The 10,121-nt window shown below is 50.6% G+C and overlaps 1 protein-coding gene across 1 annotated transcript in view; it reads left to right on the top strand.

Annotated features, from left to right (window-relative positions):
* SRXN1 (sulfiredoxin 1) overlaps nt 1–6,481 on the top strand; it is a 7,109-nt gene extending 628 nt beyond the window's left edge. The window contains exons 2-3 of the mRNA XM_011979881.1: nt 2–133; nt 4,196–6,481. Of these exons, the coding sequence (XP_011835271.1) occupies nt 2–133; nt 4,196–4,399 (336 nt within the window). The 3' untranslated portion in view covers nt 4,400–6,481. The remainder of the gene's footprint in view (nt 1; nt 134–4,195) is intronic.
* Nucleotides 6,482–10,121: the final 3,640 nt, after the last annotated feature.

The following is a 10,121-nucleotide window of genomic DNA, read 5'->3' as shown; positions in this document are numbered from 1 at the left end:
TGGCGCGCAGGGCGGCAGCATCCACTCGGGCTGCATCGCCGCGGTACACAACGTGCCACTGAACGTGCTTATCCGGCCGCTGCCGTCCGTGCTGGACCCCGCCAAGGTGCAGAGCCTCGTGAACACTATCCGGGTGAGGCCCCGAGGAGTCCAGCCAGCCGGAGGGAGGGCTTTGGAGGGGAGGTCACCGGAGGAGGGAGGTCGCCACGATGGAGGCGAGACGGAGTGGTTCCAGGCTCAGCCGGAGCTTAGCATCTGCTGTGTGACCTTGAGCAAGTGGCTGGGCCTTTCTGGGCCTCTGTTTCCTCACTTGAGCAAGGAGGGAATTGGACGAGATAATTAAAGTAGTGATGATAATGCTTATAACGCTAGTGCTTGCAGTGGTCCAGGAGCTGCAGGAAGTCCCTTAGTTTCCAATGCCAACCCAATGAGTACCTATGAGGTAGAGAGTGTCTCTTTTGCAAACGAGAAACTGAGGCAGGGAAGATTTCAGCGGCTTGACTAAGATCAGGCGCTTAAAAAGTGGCACGGCTAGGATTCACACCCAGGCAGCCGGCCCCCACTGCCCAGCACATGGCCACTGCACTACCCGGAGATAAGCCGTGGGTTATCATGGCTGTGACAGTCAGTGACAGTGGGACTGGGTGTGTCGTATCTGCTGGGAGGCCCTCGTCTGAATGGGAAGTGGAAGAGGTCAAGGGTCAGCTCCACCACTGAGGGAGGGTGTTAAGAATGCCGGAGTGATTCTGGCAGGTGCAAGAACAGGTGTCAGGTTAGGCCTACACGACATTGCGTCCCCTCCCCCCTGACCCTTGGAAGGTGAGCACATGAGATCCCTAAGCCCCACCCAGCACCTCTACAGCCACCCCCGATTAACTTTCAGTCCTAGTATTTACACTGCTGTCCTCACTGCCTGGAGCCACTTCCCCCGACAACCACAGGGCCTGCCCCCCTGCCTGGTCCAGCTCTCTGCCTCCTTGATCACCCTTGGTCAGGGTCCCTGGCGTCTCTAGCTCTCCCCTTAGCCCGAGATGTTTCTCAGGATACCACTTATGTCCACCAGAAATTATATCATACATTTATTTGTGTTGCATTTTATTTTCTGTCTTCCCGACCTCTTGTGAACTCTACAAGGGCGAGGACCTTGTCCCATCTTATCTGTTGCCGCAACAGTAGCACAGTGCCTGGCTGAGATGGGAAGGGATCTGCCATACACGCCCTGTCCCACCACTGGGCTTTTTCTCCTGTTGAGAACCCCTTCTGTCTCTGCCTTGTTGTTTCTGACTCTTCCTCAGTCTTCCTGTCTCAGTGTCAGCATCTTCCCTGACCGTCCCTACCAGGTTAGGAGCTCTGTGGGCCTGCAGCCACCTGTGTGACCACCTGCATAGCTCTGATCTACTGGCTTTTTTTTTTTTTTTTTTTTTTTTTAAAGACATTGTCTCTCTCTGTCGCCCAGGCTGGGGTGCAGTGGCGCGATCTCAGCTCACTGCAACTTCTGCCTCCCAGGTTCAAGCTATTCTCCTGCCTCAGCATCCTAAGTAGCTGGGATTACAGGCACCCACCACCACGCCTGGCTGGTTGTTGTATTTTAGTAGAGATGGGGTTTCACCATATTGGCCAGGCTGGCCTCAAACTCCAGACCTCAAGTGATCTGCCTGCCTCAACCTCCCAAAGTGCTGGGATTACAGCTCACTGGCTTTTAACGTCCTGTTTAGACACCTGCCTTCCATGCTAGAACTGTAGGCTCCAAGGGCCAGAACCAGCTCTTCCTTTGCTTACGTACACCTATATTAGTTTTCTGGGGCCACTGTAGGTTACCACAAAGTTGATGGCTTAAAACAACACAGCTTTATTTATCGTCAGAAGTCCAAAATGGGTCTTACCGGGCTAACATCAAGCAGGGCTGCACTGTTTTCTATAGGCTCTAGGGGAGAATCTATTTCCTCACCTTTCCCAGCTTCCAGACGCCACCCACACTGCTTGGCTTCTGGCCTCTTCCTCTAACCAGCAACATTAGACCAAGGCCTTCTCACATCGCATCACTCTGACCTCTTCTTCTGCTCCCTCTTCCCAGTTTTAAGGACGCTGATAATGACATTCGACCCATCTAGATAACCTTGGATAATTTCTGCATCTCAAGATCCTTACCTTAATTCCGTCCGCCAAGTCCCTTTTCCCATGTAAGGTAACGTATTCACAAGGGTTCAGACGTGGACATCTTTGGGAGCCATCATTCTGGCCATCCACCATCGTGCCTTCAGTACCCAGCGCAAGGCCTGCCTGGCACGGCTGCCCCTCCGTAGTGCTCTACGGATACCCGGTAGGCATCAGCTCACTGACTCTTCAGCAGCAGCCCTCTAGGATGTCTTATTCCCAGTTTACAGGTGAGGAATGTTATTCAGAGGGCTGGGTGCCCCAGCTGCTGTGGAGAGGAGCCGAGATCCAAAGTCAGGTGTGCCGAGTTCCAGAGCGCAGGCTCGTGACTGCTGCGCCTTACTGCTGAATAATCATTGGTGGAATCATGAGCGAGGACCCGTGGGCCAGCAGCAGGAGGCATTCCAGGCCGCTCACACTTAATGGGGTCTGCCCAGAGTGCTCTACGCTGCACCCATCCTGCCCCAGGTTTTCCCTACTTAGAGGATGACCCACTCTCCACCTGGCTGTGCGGGCCCCTAACAGGAAGCCAACTTAGATTCTCCCTTTTCTCTTGCCCTTGGATCCTTGGATTCACCCCTTCTGCCAGACCCCTCGGACCTGCCCCCTAAATGTGTCCCAAACCCGTCTACCTCTCCCTGTCCCCACCACACCGTCATCCAGACCAGCATCTTCTGCTGAATGCCTGCAAGGGCCTCCCCTCTGTCTTCCTGCGTTGTGCCCTTGTCCGCCCTGCCAAGTCTGTTCTCCCGTGACAGGATTCTAGAATGTGCATCAGATCATATCACTCTCCCCTATCGCGAACACTCCAGGCCCACCAACTTCTCTCAGAAACGGATCTGCACCATCTGGCTCCTGCTGGCCTCTCTGACCGTTCCTCGAGCCCTGGAGGCCACTCTGGTCACACTGGCCTCCTTGCTGTGCCTCCTATACGGTGAAGGTGCTCTGGCCTCAGGCCCTTTGCGTTTGCTGTTCCCTCTGCGTGGAATCTTCTTCCCTCAGGTCATACACAGCATACGTTACTGAGCGCTTTCGATATGCCAAGCATGATTTAAAGTGCTTTATATATATTAACTCATTTAACCCAAAAGCTCTGTGAGATGGATCGGTTATCTCCATCCCATTTGATAGATGGGGCAACTGAGGCACAAAAAGATTAATTGCCGAAGATCACATAGCTGTTAAGCAGTGAGCTAGATTTGAACCCAGGCAGCTACGCTCTTAATTGAAACTATTCCACTTCTCTCTTTTTTTTTTTTTTTTTTTTGAGATGGAGTCTTGCTCCATCGCCTGTGCTAGAGTGCAATGGTGCGATCTCAGCTCACTGCTACCTCTGCCTCCTGGGTTCAAGCGATTCTCCTGCCTCAGCCTCCTGAGTAACTGTGATTACAGGCATGCACCACCATGCCCAGCTAATTTTTGTGGTAGAGAGAGGGTTTTGCCATTTTGGCCAGGCTGGCCTCAAACTTCAGACCTCAAGTGATCCACCCACCTCGGCCTCCCAAAGTTCTCATTACAGGTGTGAGCAACCATGCCCAGCCCCGCTTCTGAATCTTTCCAAGTACTCTGCTTCCTTCTTACCTCAGAGAGGCCTTGTGGACCCCATCTCTGTCCTCTCACCTGTGTTATTGTCATTATAGCATTTGTCACTCTAATATTTACTTCTTGCTCCATCTGCCCCACTAGACTGGAGCCCCTTGAAGGCAGGGCCTTATTCAGTCTCATTCCAGCTGTACTGTATTCCCAGGGTCTACAACAGGGCCCAATGGATAGTGTGCATGTGGTGTACTGATACATGTGTGGGAGAAATCCCTGATTTGCAGCATCTGTCCATTTCTCTGGTGTAAATACTCTCCCATGGCTGATTTTCAAGCTACAAAGTGATGTCGACCAGCTCACAAAATTCCTGATATTTAGCAGTTGTCTCTCACAGTAGTCCAGTGTGATCACCTTATAAGGAGCGCGGCACAGGTGGACAAAGTCTGCTTTACAAACTGTCAAGCCTTGTACCATCCATTGACTCTGTGCCCCTTCTCCCCAGGAGAACCCAGACAGCGTGCCCCCCATCGATGTCCTCTGGATCAAAGGGGCCCAGGGAGGTGACTACTTCTACTCCTTCGGGGGCTGCCACCGCTACGCGGCCTACCAGCAGCTGCAGCAAGAGACCATCCCCGCCAAGCTTGTCCAGTCCACTCTCTCAGACCTAAGGGTGTACCTGGGGGCATCCACACCAGACTTGCAGTAGCAGCCTCCTTGGCACCTGCTGCCACCTTCAGGAGCCCAGAAGACACACCTGGCCTCCAGCAGGCTGGGCCATGCAGAAGGGATAGCAGGGGTGCATTCTCTTTGCACCTGGGGAGAAGGTCTGACTCTGGGCACCCCTCTCGCCAGCTACAAGGCCTTGGACTCACTGTGCAGTGTGGGAGCCCCAGTTCCCACCTCTGTGACAATAGGATCATGGCCTTACCCTTGAAGCATTACTGAGAAGGTGAAATGAGAACAGAGATGCGCTTGGAGAGCCACATGCTGCCGGCTCCAAATTCCCAAGGACAAGGATCCCTCTGCATTTTTGTCTATGTAACCTCTTATGTAGACTACATTCAGCTGCAAGGATAGGAAAACCTTGGTTGCAGTGGTTTAAACAAACAGAAGATTGTTTTTCCACGTAGCATGGATTCTGGAGATGGGTGGCTAATGGTATTGGTTCAACAACTCCACAAAGGTAGGGGCGACATCTTGGATCCTTTTGCCTTGATCTCAGTGCTTGTTACTTCATGGTCCCAAGATGGCTGCTGTATCCCCAAGAATCATGTCTGCGTTCAAGGAAGGAGGGGTGGAGGAAGAGGAAGGGCCAAACTAGCTGGACCTGTCACCTATCAGAAAGTAAAACCTAGTCAGAAGTCTGTTTCCTGCTCTCTCCCTCTGCATATTTTCACTTAGATGCCCTTGGCCTGAGCCAGCTACCATTGCACCTCTAGCTGCAAAGAAAGCTAAGACAGCAGGGAACAGAATTGTCATGGTTGAGTAGACCAATCGTGTTCCATCTACTGAGACTGGTACACTGCCTCCTGCAATAAAACTGGGATCCCATTACCAAGAGAGAAAGGCGGAATTGTGTACCAGTTAGGTTTTGCTGTGTAACAAACCATCCCCAAACTTGGCAGCTAGAAACAAACCCTCTATTTTCCCACAATCCTGTGGGTTAGCAGTTTGGGCTGGGCTCAACAGGGCAGTTCTGCTGCTCCCACCTGGGATCCCTCATGGAGTTAAGGTCAGCTGATGACCTCAGCTGGGCCTGAATGGTCTAGGATAGCCTTACTCACTTGCCTGGAAGGTGACAGGCTGTTGGCTGGAGTTGCTTGGTTCTCCTCTATGTGGCCTCTCCAGCAGGCTAGCTGAGGCTTATTCACATGATAGCTTCAGGGTTCCAAGAGAGTGAGAGTAGAAGCTGAAAGACTTCTTGGGTTCTTGGCCTGGAACTGGGACTAGGACAGTGTCACTTCTGCTAAATTCTATCCGTCAGAGCAAATCACAAGGCTTTGCTCAGATTCAAGGGATGAGAAACAGACACGTCTTGATGAGGGGAACCACGCAGAGCTTGTGGCCATTTTTCACCTATCACAAATAATTTTGGATGGGCAAATAAAAGTATTTCCCTCTTCCCCCTTTCTCTCTCTCTGTTTCACGGGCCTCACTCTGCCAAGTCTGAAGGCACTAAGACATTGTCTTGGCCCTCAGGGTCTAGGGGAAGAGGTGTTGGGGCAGGAAGTGAGTCTCTCCAAGGACTGGACCCACTGTAGTAGGGGCACCTCCTTGCTGCACTGGTGGTATGGGGTTAGGCCAGGTAGGACATTCCAGAGGGGCTTCCGAAAATCAAGAGTCCCCAGGGAAAGGGAACACAGTAAGGCAGGCCTTGTTCTCACTGCCCTCTAAGGGAACTTGGTCACTTGGCACTTTTAAGCCTCAGTTTCCCCAGTTCAATAATAAGGACAACAACTTTTCCCACGCATTCTCTTTCCCAGGGAAAGATGACTGAGGTGACCAATAATAGAACTGAAAAGGGAGAGTGTCCTGAGTGCAATGTTGTATCCTGGATTGGATCTTGGAACAAAAACAGGACATTAGTGGGAAAACTGTAAATCTGAAAAAAGTCTGAATTTTAATTAATATACCAATTTCAGTCTCTTGGTTTTGACGAATGTACCATGGTGATGTAAGATGTTGACCTTGGGGTAGGCTGGGTGAAGGATATACAGGAACTCTTTATACTATCTCTGCAACTTTTCTGTAAATCTAGTATCATTCCAAAATAAAAGTTTATTTAATTAAAAAAAAAAGGGGTGTGCAATTCCTTTAGACCAACGGTTCAGGGTCTCAAGCTTGTTTGCTAAATCCCAGATTGCTGGGCTCCACCCCCACTTTGTTTTTTTGTTTGTTTGTTTGTTTGTTTTGAGACAGGGTCATGCCCTGTCACCCAGGCTGGAGTGCAGTGGCACGATCATGGATCGCTGCAGCCTTGACCTCCCGGGCTTAAGCGATCTTCCCACCTCAGCCTCCTGAGTAGCTGGGACTACAGGTGCGCCCTTCTCATTTTTTTGTAGAGATAGGGTTTTGCCATGTTCTCTGGGCTGGTCTTAAACTCCTGGCACAAGCGATTCTCCCGCCTCAGACTCCCAAAGTGCTGGGATTACAGACGTGGCCCCCGGAGTTTCTGATTCAGGTGAATTGGGGCAAGGCCCCAGTAATATATTTGCTTTTCTAAGAAGTTCCCAGATGATGCTGATGCTGCTGTTCAGGGACCACACACTAAGAGCCACTCATTTAGACTGCGTCAGTTATTTTCAAATATAGTGACCTCCCCACTTCCATCCCCAGTGGAATGAGTCTACTCATTCCCCCCAGCTTGTCTACTCTTTAACTGTGTGACCTTGGGTAGTTCTGTCCCTTCCCTGGGGACTTCTTCCAGGCTGTCAGATGGACTGTGTACCCCTAAGGTTTGTAGCGAGGGTGAGGTGCCACGGTCTTCTGCGAGTAAACTCCTCCTGTGCCCGCTGGGCTGGAATAAGAGTGAAGATGGTCGCCCCCTCCCGAAACAACTTTTCCTTCTTGCAGAGAAGACGCAACCAGGCAGCGCTAAGGGCCCTGCCAGGCACTGGGAAGGAGGTGCAGAACGGATTCGGAGTAGAGGGGGACTGGTTGGTCATTTAAGGAAGAGGAGTTGGGTTTTAAAGGCTCTGAGAGTTGCGTTTCCCTCTTATAGCAGCAGGTGGCGCTGCTCTCCTGCCCCCCACTGCAGGGCTGGCCCTCAGGCTTGCAGAGCTACCACCGTGGAAAGGGACTGGATGCGCGCGCCCGGCTGAGAGAGGCAGAATAGTTAATCCGGGTTCAGCCGGGAGTCTGGAGTTCAGGTTCTACTTACCTGCTCTTGTTCTGTGACCTTGCATACATGTCTACCCACTCCTGTCTATACTGGGAGTGCTGGGCCAGAGCATCTCAGGCTCAGCAAAGGAGGTACCTTCTCCAAGAAGCTTCTGGGCTCCTACTAGCTGGGCTACCATGAGCCTACAGTGTCCCTCCCCAGACGAACCTCTGCCCCCAGGAACTTGGCTCCAGTGAAAGGCAGTATGTGCCTTCCCTGCCCTGGAATCCACCCATTTGACCGTGATAGATTTAAATTTTCTTTTCTTTTCTTTTCTTTTTTTTTTTTTCTTCGTTTCACAAAGCTTTTCGTTGTTGTTTTAGTAGAGACGGGGTTTCACCATGTTGGCCAGACTGGTCTCAAACTCTTGGCCTCAGGTGATCTGCCCGCCTCGGCCTCCCGAAGTACTGGGATTACAGGCATGAGCCACCATGCCCAGCCATTTCACAAGTTTTATATAAGTATATTTACTTTTTAAAATGTGTTTGTTTGTTTGAGACAGGGTTTTGCTCTGTTACCAAAGCTGGCATGCAATGTCCTGATTATAGCTCACTGCAACCTCAAACTCCTGGCCTCAAGCCATCCTCCTGCCTCAGCCTCCCGAGTAGCTAGGACTACAGGCACCACCACACCTGGCTAATTTTTTTTTTTTTAAACGTTTTATACAGACCAGGTCTTGCTCTGTTGCCTAGGGTGGTTGGTCTCCAACTCCTGGCCTCAAGTGATCCTCCTGCCTTGGCCTCCCAAAGTATTGGTATTACAGGCATGAGCCACTGCATTCAGCCATATTTACCTTTTAAACATTAAAATATTAAAATGTTAAATAATTAAATATTAGAAACTGAAAATATTAGAGGCAAGCAGAAGCCCACCACAAGACCTAGTCCCAGTTATTCCTTTGCACTTTTGAGACAGTTACCTTCATGAATTTGGCATCAACCCTTCCAGACTCATCTAATTTGATAGTAATGAATGTGTGTTTAAGTAAAGAATGTTTTCTTTTTTGTGTTGTTTTGCAGATTGCTTTTCTCCCTTGGCACTGTGCCGCCGCCAACCATCCCATTCGTGTGTGTTCTTCTCCCAATCTCCCTCATTCTGGTCTGTGCCCAAATGTCACTTCTTCCTGGGCCTTCCCAACCATAGTGTCTAAAACAGCCCCCTCCCCCATCATTGTGTCCCTTTATCTAGTTTTATTTTCTTCATGGCATTTGTCACACTCTCCCAAATTTTCTTCTGTGTCTGCTTTTTTTTTTTTTTTTTCCTATCACCCAGACCGGAGTATGCAGTGGCACCATCATGGCTCACTGCAGCCTCCAACTCCTGGGCTCAAGCAATCCTCCCAGTTAGCCTCCTGAGTAGCTGGGATTACAGGTGTGTGTCACCAGGCCCAGCTAATTTTTTATTTTTCTTTTGTAGAGATGGGGTCTCACAATGTTGATCAGGCTGATTTTCAACTCCCGGCCTCAAGCAATCCTCCCATATCAGCCTCCCAAAGTGCTGGGATTACAGGTGAGCCACTGTGCCCGGCCAAATGTGTGTTCTTAAGGCAGGACTTAATCTGTCTTGTTTATCACTGTAGGTTCAGTGCTAAGAACAGTGCCTAAAAGATAATAGTGTTCAATCAGTATCTGGCAAATGAATGAATTCCAGGTGGCTCTAGCTCATTCTTTTGCACTGCTACATGGTGTTCCAGGGTGTGAATGTAGCTGTTTGTTAGTCATGATCATGATCGTGGACGTGTGGGGGCTTACAGTTATTTGCAGCTGTGAACGGCCCCCACCATCACCCTGCTCTTTCAACTGTATACCCAGGAGTGGAGCTGCCTGGCTGATGCATATGACCGTTTCCATCTTCTAAGACCCTGGCAAATTGCTCTCCAAAGTGGTCGTTCCAAGTGCCACCCTCTCCTGTGGAATTTGGGAGCCTATGTTCCTTCCCTGCACTCGAACCAGTACTTCTTAGCCTTGTTTGGGATCATGAATGTGGTTGAGAACACAAGAAAGCCATGAGTCCTTTCCCCAAAAATACACACACACATTTTGGGCAGTTTCTGGGCCTCCCTGTATTTGATGATCTCCTTCCCCAGGAGATCCTGTATCAAATATTTAGAAGCCTAATTATCCTTTGGATGGGAACTCTGAGGCACAGGCAGGTGGCAGTGTGAATGAATGAATGAATGAGTGAATTCATGAATGAAAGGGCTGTCGTTTTGTAGCAGATAGAGGAGAGCCTTCAGACCCTGACCTACCTCTAGTCAGAAAAAAACCCCACCTATCTGGGTCACTCCAGTCCCGCCCCACCCTGGACCAGAAGGCACCAAGGACAGGCTCCAATGGGTTCCTGGGCTCAGGCTTGGGCAGCTGCACCTATCAGCCCTGGAGAAGGCAGACCAAGTCTGGCACCCAGGGTCAAGGCAGGGAATCAGGGGGAGCCACTGACTTCCCTGGGCTGAAAGAGAGTGAAACATCCGTCTCTGGGGTGAAACATCAGTCTCTGGGGTTTAACATCCATCTCCGCCTCCCACGCAGGCATGCACTATAGGTTACAA

Source organism: Mandrillus leucophaeus, unplaced genomic scaffold (assembly GCF_000951045.1).
Source record: "Mandrillus leucophaeus isolate KB7577 unplaced genomic scaffold, Mleu.le_1.0 Scaffold206, whole genome shotgun sequence".
In the NCBI taxonomy this organism is placed as follows: domain Eukaryota; kingdom Metazoa; phylum Chordata; class Mammalia; order Primates; family Cercopithecidae; genus Mandrillus; species Mandrillus leucophaeus.
This window is presented reverse-complemented; position numbering and strand designations above follow the sequence as displayed.